The sequence below is a fragment of the Scyliorhinus canicula genome, chromosome 16, assembly GCF_902713615.1.
Source record: "Scyliorhinus canicula chromosome 16, sScyCan1.1, whole genome shotgun sequence".
NCBI lineage: Eukaryota > Metazoa > Chordata > Chondrichthyes > Carcharhiniformes > Scyliorhinidae > Scyliorhinus > Scyliorhinus canicula.
In genome coordinates, this window is record NC_052161.1 from 55,620,223 (window position 1) to 55,635,144 (window position 14,922).

The following is a 14,922-nucleotide window of genomic DNA, read 5'->3' on the forward strand; positions in this document are numbered from 1 at the left end:
GTTCACCTTCTGCCAACCTGATAATTACACGAGGTGGAATTTTCCACCAGTGGGATTTTCCGCTCCCGTCGAAGTCAATGGACGTTTGAATGGTTGGCCGCATCTTCCAGCCCCGCTCCCTCCACCACAGGGCCATAAAATTCCGTCCATTATGTGACAACTTAAAAAGAAATGATTGAGCTCTTTTGCTAAACATTTTTTTTCTCACTTCTATCATTGGCCAGACCCACAAAATTGACTCGAACATCTAAAACTGCAGGAACGTATATACACAAATGTTTGTCATAACTTTATTGGAAGAGTAATACATGACTGGAAATCCACTTGTATTAAAAATGCGAGCTTTAGAAAAATATATTCACAAGGTGATGACAACTGGTCCTGGTGCGGTGTTGCAGATGGACGTTCCCAGCCACCACCTTTGCCAAAGTTACAATAATCCAGTGGATCTAAGGGCACGCACCTGCGCAAGAAGCAAAAGGGTGCAGTCAGACACTGTAGCCATGAAGTCAGCTACCACAAGCAGGGATTGCTCCAGTTAACAGTGAATATTCATTTAAATGAAGCATTTAAGCATTGCATGAAAAGAAAGTGCAAAACCAAAACAGGGAAATCCAAAAAGCATTTAACAGAGCACCGTGCGACCATCTCCACTCACTCTGGCTGACGTGAAGCCAAATACAACGGTTAGAGCTGAGAAATTTACAAGACAAAGAAAATCGGAAAGCGGGAAAATACTCAGCAGGTCTGGCAGTGGAGGCAGAAACAGAATTGACGATTCATCGACTTGAAATGTTATCTTTGTTTCTCTCTGCAGATGCTGCCAGATCTGCTGAGCATTTCCCCAACACTTTCTGCTTCGATTTCAGATTTTCAGCATCTGCAGTATTTTGCTATTCTCTGCAGCACAGGCTGAGGCACACTGCCCCCACTGGGTGGAGTTGCAGCATTACAAGTTTCTATTGCCGATTTCCACGAACACTCTGGACATAGGAATTCAGAATACGAAAAGGTGATAACAGAATATAAATATATATGATAATTATATAGATATAGGCTATTATGGACAGGAACTGCATGCATTCAAATTACATATTGTACACTAATTCCTCACTTAACGTCCTAGTCGTGCTTCTGAGACCTCAAGTGTGAAATGAATCGGATTTCTCACAAGAGCTAATGTAGAAACTAGATTTAGGTTCCTTTGGGTATTTCTCATCAGAAAACAAACTATTAGTTGAAATGCTATATATGTTTAGTAAATTCCCAAATGAAACAACTTTTAACGTGAAATAAATTTCTAAATGTGAAAAAATATAAAGTTAAACTCATCATAGAGGTTCCACCATTGATCAAACTGACATTGAGGATAGAATCATTAAACACAGGGCTGTTGAACAGAATTCAGGGGCAGGATGTTAGGATAAAACCAGATGGAAAAAGGATCATTGGGAAAGGGACTGAGTATTCCAGTCAGGGAGCAGGCAGCTGAGACAGGGCTGGAAGGAGAAGGGAGAAAGGCAGAGAGAGAGAGAGCTCGCAAAGCAGTGACAGGAATAGTCCAGAGCAACGAGTGAGGGGAACCGTGAGTTAAAGTTGTTATCAGATTTGGTGATTCTTATTGTTGGACTCGCTGCTTGTGTTTTTTTTTCATGTCAAGTTATCAGTCTGTTTTGGAGAAAGTTCCTTTTTCTTACTTACAAACTGAATAAATAAAGTGAATCAGTCATTCACCGACCGAACCACCGCAGACGCACTATGTGTGCAAACTGGAGTCAAACTGCATCATCGCACCGACTTCTCCATCTTCCTCACAGCAACACCCCATCCCGTCACGCTGAAGCTCCCCGCTGCAGTGGATCTAACCTAACGGACAAGTGGGAAACTGTTCAACCTCCGATGCCACCAGGCCAGAACCAAGACCACCCCAACTTCTGTTATCGAGCTGCAATACACAGATAACGCCAGTGTGTGCACACATTTAGAGGCCGAGCTACAACCATCGTTGACGTATTCACCAAGGCATATGAGAGAATGGGCCTCAGACTAAACATCTGTAAAACAAAGGTTCTCTACCAGCCTTCTCCTGCCACACAAGAGTGCTCCCGACCATCATGATCCAAGGTGAGCCCCTGGATAATGTGGATCATTTCCCAAACCTCGGGAGCCTCCTCTCAATGCGAGCAGACATCGACGATGAAATCTAGCACTGAAACCAGTGCAGCCTTCGGACGCATGAGTAACAGAGTGTTTGAAGACCGAGACCTCAAATCCAGCACCAAGCTCATGGTCTAAAGAGCAGCCGTGGTCCCCGCCCTCCTGTATGCATCAGAAACATGGACAATGTACAGCAGACACCTCAAACCCCTGGAGAGATATCACCAACATTGCCTCCGCAAAATCCTGTAAATCCACTGGTAGGATAGGCGTACCAACATGAGCGTCCTCTCCCAGACCAATAGCCCCAGTATCGAGGCACTGGTCATGCTCAATCAGCTGCGATGGGCAGGACTCACTGCCACATTCCTGAAATAAGTGCTCTACTCCAGGCTCCGCAGTGGCAAGCGATCATTAGGAGGGCAGAGGAAACGCGACAAGGACACTCTGAAAACCTTGCTAAATAAATGCAACATTCCCATCAGCATGTGGGCATCGTTTGCCTTAGAACACACAAACTGGAGATGAAACATCCGCAAAGGAATGTCAAAAGATGGAAGCACGTGGAGGTCAAGCGTAAACAGCAGAAGGAGAGCGCAACATCCAGGGCGCCTGACCCATCAGTCTCATCAAGCACCACATGCCAAGCATGTGGCAGAGTCTGCGTATCCAGGATTGGACTATTCAGCCGCTTCAGAACCCACCTCCCCACAGTTGGAAGCAAGTCATGCTCAACCCTGAGGGACTTCCCAAGAGATGGTAGTTTATTGTTTAATTACTGTGTTTTAAAATCATTGAATTCAATAAAACTGAAGCTGATTACATCAATACATTTTGATTCTCCTCATTGTAGTCCACTGGCAAATGGTGAACTAGCCAATATTGCAACATATGTTCCCTATCCAACGTTGGGCTGGATCTTATGGTCCTCCGTTGGTGTTCGAAGGTGGGGGTCTGATAAAATGAGGCCTATGACCTGCTCATTGCTCGCCCTCAATCAGTCTCCCCTTTTAGCGTCAGGGTGGTGCAGGTATCATGCAACCAGCCTGCCCGTGGGCCTATTGAGGCCCTTAAGTGGCCATGTTATAACCACTTAAGTCCTCCTTCCTGCCCCTGCCATAATTTTACCTGCCCCAGGGGGAGGCCCATACAAACCATAAATGTATTGATGAAAACATCCTCACCCTTTATTGAATTCATCAGTCACAGTCATTTTAAAACACAGAATTTAAATAATGAATTGCCATCAGTGAATAACTGATGCAATGACGTTTATTTATTCACTCTGTAAATGAGGAAAAGGAACTTTCTCCAAACAGACTCGCGACTCAATGTGATTGGCCACAAATTCTCTGAGGTGGGGTTTCATCCCCAGATTGGGGGGGGGGGGGGGGGGGGGGGGGGGTGTCGGAAGCCTCGCCCTCGCTGATGCCATGACCAAAGTGGTTTGGATCGCGAACAACGATGAGTCAGAGTACACGAGAGAGATGGAGAAAGTTGTGGCATTGTGCAACGACAACAATCTCGCCCTCAACGTCAACAAAACTAAGCAGCTGGTCATTGTCTTCAGGAAGCAAAGTATCGTACACACCCCTGTCTGCATCAATGGTGCCAAAGTGGAGATGGTTGGCAGCTTCAAATTCCTAGGTGTGCACATCACCAAAAATCTGTCCACGTCAACGCTGTGACCAAGAAAGCATAACAGTGCCTATACTTCCTCAGGAAACTAAGGAAATTTGGCATGTCCACATTGACTCTTACCAATTTTTACAGATGCACCATGAAAAGCATCACAGACTGGTAAGGCAACTGTCCTGCCCAAGACCTTAAGAAACTACAGAGAGTCATGAACACAACCCAGTCCGTCACGTGAACCCGCCTCCCATCCACTGGCTCTGTCTACACTTCCCGCTGCCTTGGGAAGGCAGGCAACATAATCAATGACCTCTCCCACCTGGGTTATTCTCTCTTCCATCGGGCAGGAGAGCAAAAGTCTGAGAATGCGCACTAACAGGTGCAAAAACAGCTTCTTCCTCACTGTTACCAGACTCGTGAATGACCCTCTTGTGGACTGATCTGATCTCTTCACACATCTTCTCTGCTGAGTACTGAAAATGCTCACCAATCCCTGTTTACATGTAATTACATTGTGTATTCATGTATGTCTTATGTTTCTTCATGTATGGAACTATCTGCCTGAACTGTACACAGAACAGTCGGTACACATGACAATAAATCAAATCCAATCCAATCCAATCTATTTAAATGGCACACTGATATCGCACTCTAGGTCTCACAATTTACTAAAGAAGCAAAACAGTCATTGAAAGTAAAGCAGTTAATAACTTGGAATCTGAAATTTACAGGTTGTGACAATTGCACTCTGAGTGACCTCAAGTTTTCGAGCTGTTACAATTAGCTAGGCTTTCCCAAATGGATCTATTTTTTTCATAGGGAATAGTTAAATCGTGACTTTGGTGGCATAAACAAGGTTTGCAGCTGAACCTTACAATCAACACTAGGGTAGACATGAATAATGTCACAGACATGAACGTTTAGCATGTGTCATACTTTCACATATCTAGCCGAGTTTGGGACCTTCTCAGGTTATAAATTAAACTTAGGCAAGAGCGAGGTGTTTGTGGTGCACCCTGGAGACCAGGAGGAAGGAATTGGTAGGCTCCCGCTTAGGAGGGCAGGGGAGAGCTTTAGGTACCTGGGGGTGCAAGTGGCCAGGGACTTGGGGACTCTCCACAAGCATAACTTTACCAGACTGGTAGATCAGATGGAGGAGGAGTTCAGGAGGTGGGACATGCTGCCATTGTCGTTGGCGGGGAGGGTGCAGTCCGTCAAAATGACAGTGCTTCCGAGGTTCTTGTTCCTTTTTCAAATCCTGCCCATATTTATCCCCAGGGCCTTCTTTAGGAGAGTGACCGGCAGTATTCTGAGCTTTGTGTGGGCACATGGGACTCCGAGAGTGAGGAGGGTGTTCCTGGAGCGAGGAAGGGATAGAGGCGGGCTGGCGTTGCCCAACCTTCTGGGGTACTATTGGGCAGCCAATGTGTCAATGGTGCGTAAATGGGTGATGGAGGGGGGAGGGGCGGCGTGGAAAAGAATGGAGATGGCGTCATGTAGAGGTACGAGCCTGGGTGCCATGGTAACGGCACCGTTGCCGCTCTCCCCCAAGAGGGTTACCACGAGCCCGGTGGTGGCGGCGACCCTAAGAATCTGGGGACAGTGGAGACGGCATCGGGGGGAAACAGGGGGCTCGATGGAGGCTCCACTGGGTGGCAACCATCGGTTCATCCCGGGGAACACGGATGGGGGATTCAGGGGATGGCAAAGGGCGGGCATCAGCAAATTGAGGGACCTGTTTATTGGCGGGAGGTTTGCGGGCCTGGGGGAACTGGAAGATAAATTTGGCCTTCCCCAGGGGAACATGTTCAGATACCTGCAGGTAAAGGCGTTTGCTAGGCGACAGGTAGAGGGATTCCCTTTGCTGCCCTCGCAGGGGACGATGGACAGAGTGCTTTCGGGGGTGTGGGTAGGAGAGGGGAAGGTGTCTGACATCTATAAGGTAATGCAGGAGGTGGAGGAGTCGTCAGTGGAGGAGCTGAAGGCTAAATGGGAGGAACTCGGGGAGCAGATAGAGGACGGGACTTGGGCGGAGGCCTTGGAGAGAGTCAACTCTTCCTCCTCATGTGCGAGGCTTAGTCTCATCCAATTTAAGGTGCTGCACCGGGCCCACATGTCCGGGACTAGGATGAGTAGGTTCTTCGGGGGTGAGGACAGGTGCACCAGATGTTCGGGGAGTCCTGTGAACCACGCCCATATGTTCTGGGCATGCCCAGCACTGGAAGAATTCTGGAAGGGGGTGGCGGGGACGGTGTCGAGGGTGGTTGGATCCAGGGTCAAGCCAGGGTGGGGACTCGCGATTTTTGGGGTTGGGGTGGAGCCGGGAGTGCAGGAGGCGAAAGAGGCCGGGGTCCTGGCCTTTGCGTCCCTAGTAGCCCGTCGAAGGATTCTGCTACAGTGGAAGGATGCGAGGCCCCCAAGCGTGGAGACCTGGATCAGTGACATGGCGGGATTTATAAAATTGGAAAAGGTCAAATTTGCCCTGAGAGGATCAACACAAGGGTTCTATAAACGGTGGCAGCCTTTTCTGGACTTCCTGGCTCAGAGATAGGTAACTGGGTCAATAGCAGAAGCAACCCGGGGGGGGGGGGGGGGGGGGGTGGGGGCGGGGGGCGGGGGCGGGGGGGGGGTGCATTATTGTAGTGTTTATTCTGTAACTTTATAGTGTGTTAATTTGCGTTGTTGTTAAAATGCTGGGTTGTTCATGGGGATGGGGCGAATGTATATGATTGTTAATATTATTGTTATTTTCGGTATTTTACTAAGGTGCGTTATTGTTGTATAAAATCAAAATTTCTCAATATAAATTATTTAAAAAAAAAAAATACTTTCACATATCTCATGCCATAATTCAAAGTATTCGCGTGTAAAGTTTGAATCAACTTTGTAACCGCTCTATTTAAGTATTGTTTTCATAAAATGGCAGCAAATCAAAATTAAACAGGTTTAGCACACAGCAATCCACAACTAATACACTAACAATTAAAAACTGGTCCACAGGAAATAGCTTCCAATTAAAGATGCTAAATCAGTCAGGAAATTCATCGCATATTTGTGAAAATAGTTTTGGTTACAATTTTTAAAAACATTTTTGTTTTTAATTTAGAGTGCCCAATTCTCTTTTTTTCCAATGAAGGGGCAATTTAGTGTGGCCAATTCACCTACTCTGCACAACTTTGGGTTGTGGGGGCGCGACCCACGCAGACACGGGGAGAATGTGCAAACTCCACATGGACAGTGACCCAGGGCCGGGATCAAACCTGGTCCTCAGCGCCATGAGGCAGCAATGCTAACCACTGTGCCACCATGCTGCCCACAATTTGGTTTGTTTGCCTGAGCAATACTGCACCAAATAACATTTTCATGACAACAAACGTATAAAAATATACAATTCAGAGCAAAGAAAATCATTAAACACACTAACACGCTCATATATGTTTCATGCCATTGGAGAATTCTGCACGATCTACCTGCTTTCAGCTATTCAAATTCTTTAAGTTGGTTTCAAATCATTTGGGAGAACCTTTCTATGGCATCTGAACAGATTCAGTTCCAGAAGTCCTGAGGGAATGACACTGATTACTGCTGGAAAATATTTCACACAGCATTCCGTGCGGACAGTGATGTCCTAGGAATTGCCGGCAAACGGACAGTTAGTAACTCCCATTAACTGATGAGCAATATCAATCCCGAGTTCAGGATTCTGAGGGAGGCCTGAGGCCCTTGAATAGAAACACTCAAAGATTGCATGGTGAAAAATGTAATATTTTATGGTTCTTAAGATGTTTTTTTGAGCTCTGGATTTTTAAAGTGATAAAAATGGCAAAAGAAGTTTTTTTTAAAAACACTGAGTTATATGATGGGTTCCTATTTGGTTTATGTTGTAACCTGCATAGATCCTATTGGGTAGGCACAATTGGTTACCCCATGAATCTTGGGGAAAATGAGCTCCCCCAATAAGAGGGCGGGGAAAACGTAACCATTTCTGTTGTATAAATAGAGCTGGCCAGTTAGATACCGGCTAGAGAGAAGACCAGTAATACTGCTGCTGTGTAAATATTAGAGTAAATAAAGTTAAGTTTCGTTTGACTCACAAACTTGTGTTGGACTCTTTGTGGCCCTCACAAAAGTTTCCTTTCATAGAATCATAGAATTTACACTGCAGAAGGAGGCCATTCGGCCCTTCGAGTCTGCACCGGCCCTGCCAAAGAGCACCCTACTGAAGCCCACATATCTACCCTATCCCCATAACCCAGAACCCCTACTTAATCCTCCGCACTTAACCTCAAAAACGGTGAACCCAGCCGCATAAGTCCAGTGGGCTAAAATTGACAATAGGTGCCCACATACATAAATAAATATAAATAAAAGTGCACCTGTCCGAAGTAAAAGGCTCTGTGGACTACTTAAAATGTTTCTCAAAGTAGCTTTGCAGCCCAACATTCAATGAATGAAAGAGCCACCCATATGGCCTAGTTAACTGTTCAGCTGCACTTTCAAGATTTAATTAAGGCTAACACTTTTGACATATTATACAGTGGCCACAAGATGGAACTATCACATTATCGTTCTCATACCATTAACAATACCTTCATCATTTGAGTGATATTTGATACTGCAACAGCAAGCTTCAATGCATAGTTTACTTGAGCTAAGAGACAGGCTGCATATTATCTACACCTTGTAATACCTGAAGCTCACGTCGATCAAAATAGTGACAATTGTGATGAACTTACAAGGAATCAATCTTATATGTGCAGCACATACATTTTTAGAAAAATATTTAATAAGTGAATTTCACAATAAATGTCTATAAAAACATAAGAAATAAAAGCAAGAATAGGCCCCTCAAGCCTGTTGCACTGCTCAGTAAGATCACATTTGATCTGATTGCGATCTCAACTCCATCTATTCTCCATAACCCTCGGTCTTTTGGCTAAGATCAAGCATCGATCAAGCCCAAGATGAGGTGCAATGCCTGTTCTTGTCAGCTTGAATCTAGTATGTCTCTCTTGTGGAGACCATAAATTCGATTTAATATGAATTTTAATTGGTTTTGAAGCAAGTAATGAGATGGATTAAGGGTTTGCCCTGTCCTCTCTGAGAATTCTGGGATAAAAAATGTGTAACTCAAATCTCTGCAGAATTCAGTACAGAATATAATATAAATCTTTGGTAGATTTCTTTCTTGGCTGCACTAGTTGATCTTATTATCTAATTGCACAAAGGATAGGATGGGGGTGCAACAAATGAGAGGAGGAGGGAATGGGTGGCTGGGAGAAATCCCCTCTGTGAATACTGGCCAGGAGAGTTCCTGAATCTGGAAGGGCTGGGGAAGGGGTTCAAGACTCTGGCAATCTTTATGAATTGATTCAGCATCTGGAAACAAGGTGAAAGGCATGGAACCCAGCAGCAGTGAGGGAGCAGGACTGGAAGAACCTGGGTGCGGACTCATGATCTAGAAGCCTTGTGGGGCGAAATCCAGACACTCAAGAGTGCTGGGGAGTGAGAGGTCCTAACAGTTTGGTTATACAGAAAGAAAACAGGCCTTGTGAGGAGAGGAGGTGGCATATCGTACAAAATTCTCCAATGGCATGAAAGATATATGAATGTGTTTCAGAATGTTTGCTCTGAATTATAGATTTTTGTGCATTTGGTGTATTGAAAATGTCATTTGGTGCAGTTTCCCCAGGGAAACAAAATGGCAACCAAAATTATTTTCAAAAAAAGGCTTTGAATTACCTGATTGTCTTTAATTCTTTTATTGGAAACTATTCCCTAATTATCAATTTTAAATTGTTGGTTTGCACTCCCATGTATTAGTTGTGGATTACAATGTTCTGAATCTGTTTAATTGTGATTTCAGAGTTTGAGACAGCTGTAGTGTGAGTTAGCGAGTGACGGGTTACTGGGTTGCAGGGAGGTGGAGTAAGGTTGTAGGCCCGAGGTCAGGGTGAGGAAGGGGAGGTGAGGTGGGGGTGGGGGGGGGGGGGGGGGGGGAGGGGGGGGGAGAGGGGGGGTGGTGGCAGGGAAAGGGTGGGTAGAAGACGAATACTGGTAGTTGCCAAGGTGAAGCATGATCAGAGATTGGTTGTGGGTGGGGAAAAGAGAGATTGAATGGTGCAGGCAGATGCAAGGTGCAGTCGACTCAGAGGAAGCAGGTCGCCGTTGGAAGTGGGGGGACTGGCTGAGGGGGAGGAGTTGGGAGCAGGAAGGCTCCAACTATGAGAGGAATTTTCTTCCAGTGAGGTTGTGTGGGTAATTGGAGGTGACCGACATTCCAGCTGAGGTAGAAAATTCCTCGGCTGCATATCGGGTCTGTCGTAAAATACCAAAAGACTATTTAATTAATGCAATTCGAAAAGAAAACCCTCCTTATCTCTGTCCATAGAAGATTGAATATTGAGAAATGTATCTTTACAGTAGCACTCTGATGGATGGTAGACTGGATAGAGTGTTTTCAGCGCCACCAATGGAGGAATGTCTGTAACTCCAAGTTGAAGTCTGGAAGGTATTTGATTAAAGTTCAAGGCAGCCATTACAGCTCAGTGAGCAGATTAACATTGGTAAACCTATTAGGGTGCCTCCTAGCAAAAGAGGGAAACATCCCAACTCCCTGCAGAGATGTAGATAGGGGTTAGTTTAGCTCGTTGGCTGGATGACGAGTTTGTGATGCCGACAGCCAATTCCTGTACTGGCTGAGGTATTCCATGAAGGGCCTTCTCAACCTTCCTCCTTGCCTGAGATATGGTGACCTTCAGGTTAAATCACCACCATAGAAACATAGAAAGTAGGAGTGGGGGAGACCATTTGGCCCTACAAGCCTGCACCGCCATTCATTGTGGTCATGGCTGGTAATCCACCTCAATAGCCTAATCCCACCTTCTCCCCAAATCCTTTGATCCGCTTCGTCCCATGTGCTATATTGAACTGCTTCCTGAAAACATACAATGTTTTGGCCTCAACTACTTTCTGTGGTAATGGATTCCACAGGCTCACCTCTCTCTGGGTGAAGAAATTTCTCCTCATCTCTGTTTTAAATGGTCTACCCTGTGTCCTCAGTCTGTGACCCATGTTCTGGACACACCCATCAAGAGGAATATTCTCCCTGCATTTTCCCTGTCTAGTCCTCTTAGAATTTTATAAGTTTCTACCAGTAGCACGGTTCAATTCCCGTACCAGCCTTCCCGAACAGGCTCCGGAATGCAGTGACTAGGGGCTTTTCACGGTAACTTCATTTGAAGCCTACTTGTGACAATAAGCGATTTTCAGAGTATGAAAAAGTTCCCCAACTGAACGCGCACTTAATTATTGCAGGACATCCCTGCTCCTGTACTCAAATCCTCTCGCCATGAAGGCCAACATACCATTTGACTCCTTTACCACCTGCTGTACCTTCAGTGACTGGTGTACGAGGACACCCAGATCTCATTGCACATTCCCTCTCCTAATTTATGGCCATTCAGATGATAGTCTGCCTTCCCACTTTTGCTACCAAAGTGGATAACCTTGCATGTATCCAAATTATACTGCATCTGCTGTTCATTTGCCCACTCACTCAACTTGTCCAAATTACACTGAAGGATCGCTGCAACCTCCTCGCATTTCACCTTTCCACCCAACTTTGCATCTGTAAATTTGGAGATATTAAATTTTGTTCCCTCATCCAAATTAATATATATTGTGAATAGCTGGGATCCCAGCACCGATCCCTGCGGTACCCCACTAGTCCCTGCCTGCCATTTGGAAAAAGACCAGTTTATTCCTACTCTTTGTTTCCTGTCTGCTAACCAGTGTTCTACTCATCTCAATATGTAACCCCTAATCCCTTTAATTTTACAAGTTGATCTCTTATGTGGGACTTTGTCAAAAGCCTTCTGAAAGTCCAAATAAACAATATCCACGGCTCTCCCTCATCAACTCTACTTCAAGTTACATACGCCAAGAATTCCAGTAATTTGTCAAGCATAATTTCACCTTCATAAATCGATGCTCCTCTGTCTGATCCTGCCACTGTTTTCTAAGTGCTCTGCTAGAAAATCTTACATAATGGATTCTAGAATTTTCCACACTACCGTCGTCAGGCTGACTGGTCTATAGTTCCCTGTTTTCTGTCTACCTCCCTTTTTACCCTCCAATCTGTAGGAACTGTTTTGGAGCCTATAGAAGTTTGGAAGATTTAGAATTTAGAACAGTACAGCACAGAACAGGCCCTTCGGCCCTCGATGTTGTGCCGAGCAATGATCACCCTACTCAAACTCACGTATCCACCCTATACCCGTAACCCAACAACTCCCCCTTAACCTTACTTTTTAGGACACTACGGGCAATTTAGCATGGCCAATCCACCTAACCCGCACATGATGACCACCAACACATCCACTATTTCTCGGGCCACCAGTACATGCTCTGGGATGTAGATTATCAGGCCGTGGGGATGTATCATGTACCTATACTATTATTACAGTTAGTCTTTATGTTCCCCGCACGCTTACTCTCGTACTCTATTTTCCGCTTCTTAATCAATCCCTTGGTCCTCCTTTGCTGAATTCTAAACTGCTCCCAATCATTACACCTGTTGTTTTTCTGGGCCAATTTGAATGCTTCTTCCTTAGATCGAATATTATCTCTAATTTCCCTTGTAAGCCATGGTTTGTCCACCTTTCCCAGCTTATGGCCCTACTAGTCTGGAAACGCCCGATCTCGTCTGATTTATTATATTGTGGCAGGCAGGAATAAAACAAAAGGGAAAGAGCAGCATATGGTCCTCAGGGGGACTATAACGACTTTTGTTTCTTTCGGATTCTGCAGCAATCATAGAATCTACAGTGCAGAAAGAAGCCATTTAGCCCATTGAGTCTGCACCGGCCCTTGGAAAGAGCACCAGTCAGACTCCTGTATTAACTCCAGCTGCTGAAACACAATTAACGGCAGCACGTCCTGCACACATCGTTACCTCGGACAGATGAAGTGTCCTGGAGTTCCCACATGTAACAGGATGCACATGAAATGGGTCCAGCTGGCCTCCCTTAAAAACCACTGACCTCCAAATCGCTGAGACTTCGACTATTAAAACAGTTGATACTAACATCTAAAAGTCAAAGAAACTGAAATGTGTGACAAGTTAAACTAACTTGGCAGTGGCAGGTGAACCAGAAAACAGCAGGGAAGAGCGGAAATTAGATTAGAGACTGAAAGATATAGACATCAGTAAAATTGGTAGAAACCCAAAATGGCAAAGACCCAAATGAGGAAGAAGTGACAAATGGGGTTTTAAATTGTGTGTATGTCAATCTTCATTGTTTAACTAGTAATCTGCACTCAACAGCTTCAGTAAGTGGTTACATTAACAGAGCCATGTCTCAAATAAAGTGAGGAATGAGTTCTTAACATTCCTGGTTATCAAACATTCAAAAATGATAAAGAAGGAAATACAGGAAGGGATGGGCAAGTCATTATTAATTATAATGTTACATTAGAAGTAAGACACCGGAGCAGGAGAAGGCCATTCTCGCTCCCCCACTCACCCCCAATAAGCCTGCTCCGCCATCCAATAAGATCATAGCTGACTAATTGTGGCCGTAACATAATTTTTCTTCCTGTCCTCCCATTATCCTTAGCACCCTTGTAGATCAAATATCTATCTAACTCAGCCTCGAACATTTTCAAAGATTCAACTTCTACTGCTCCCTGGGGAAGGGAATTCCAAGGAGTAATAACCCTCTGAGAGAAGAAATTCCTGCTCATCTCCACCTTAAATGGGAGATCCCTGATTTGAAATTGTGCCTCTAATTTTAGATGCTGCTAAAGGAGGAAACATCCTCTCAGCATCTATCCTGTCAAGAATCTTCTGCGGAATCCTCCACTCCATCGGCAGCTTTCCCATGTCCATGGGTTTCCCAATGGCGTGAGGTGGCTACGATGGGAAAGGCCAGCTGCCGGAACGGACGATCCCGCTACCGGCGAGGACTCACCGCGCAGGAAAAGGCGGCTGGCAGACTGGAGAATCCCGCCCCTTATGTTTTTATAAGATCACTTCTCACTTCTTTGGAATTCCAAAGAGTACAGACCCAACTTGTTTTGCCTTTCCTTATAATACCCCTCCATCCCAGAAAGCAACTTAGTGAACCTTCTCTGAACTACCTCCGACGCAAGTATATCCCTCCTTAAATAAGGAGACCAAACTATATGCAGTAGTCTAGGCATGGTCACACCAAAGCACAGCACAGTTGTAGCAAGACCTCTCTACTTTTATACTCCATTCGCCTTGCAAGCAAAGCCAACAGTTTATTTGTCTTCCTAATTACTTGCTGTACCTGCATGCTAACTTTATTATTCATATACAAGGACACACAGATCCCTCTGTATTGCAAAAATCTGTAGTTTCCCTGGGCAGCAGGATGTCATAGTGGTTAGCACTGCTGCCTCAAAGCGCCAGGGACTCAGGCTCATTTCTGATCTTGGGTGACTATCGTGTCAACATTGCACATTCTCCCTGTGTCTGCGTGGGTTTCCTCCGGGTGCTCCGGTTTCCTCCCACAGTCCAAATATGCGCAAGTTAGGCAGATTGCCCATTTTAAATTGCCCCTTTGTGTCCAAATGGTGAGGTGGGTTATGGGGATAGAGAAGGGAGTGGGCCTGGTGGGGTGCTCTTTCAAAGGGTCAGTGCACATTCAAGGGGCCGAATGGCCTCCATCTGTGCTCTAGGGATTCTATGATCCTGCCTTTCTTTTCTTCCTGCCAGAATGGACAACCTCACATTGTACTCCACCAACAAATTTGTGCCCACTCACTTAACCTTGAATCTAAATCCCTCCGTGGGCTCTTAAAGCTACAGTTCTTTTTTTTTAATAAACACTTTATTGAGGTATTCTTTTGGCATTAGGTCCCACCATTAATGAACCCCCTAATGTACGCTAAGCTAATCTCCCCCCGCTGACAATTAATTTTTGAAGAAGTCAATGAATGGTTGCCACCTCCGGGCGAACCACAACAGCGACTCAGGGCGAATTTGATTTTCTCCAAACAGAGAAAGCTAGCCATGTCCGATAGCCAAGTCTCCTACTTCGGGAGCTTTGAGTCCCTCCGTGCTAATAGTATCCGTCTCCGGGCGAACCAGGGAAGCAAAGG

General features: G+C 45.3%; 1 protein-coding gene across 5 annotated transcripts in view; it reads right to left on the reverse strand.

The window, feature by feature from the left end:
• Nucleotides 1-257: 257 nt before the first annotated feature.
• The window catches only part of rbp4 (retinol binding protein 4, plasma), a 33,622-nt gene continuing 18,957 nt past the window's right edge, over nt 258-14,922 (reverse strand). For all 5 annotated transcript variants that reach the window (XM_038773259.1, XM_038773262.1, XM_038773261.1 and 2 more), the window contains exon 6: nt 258-463. In XM_038773259.1, coding sequence (XP_038629187.1) covers nt 450-463 — 14 coding nt within the window. In that variant the 3' untranslated portion in view covers nt 258-449. The remainder of the gene's footprint in view (nt 464-14,922) is intronic.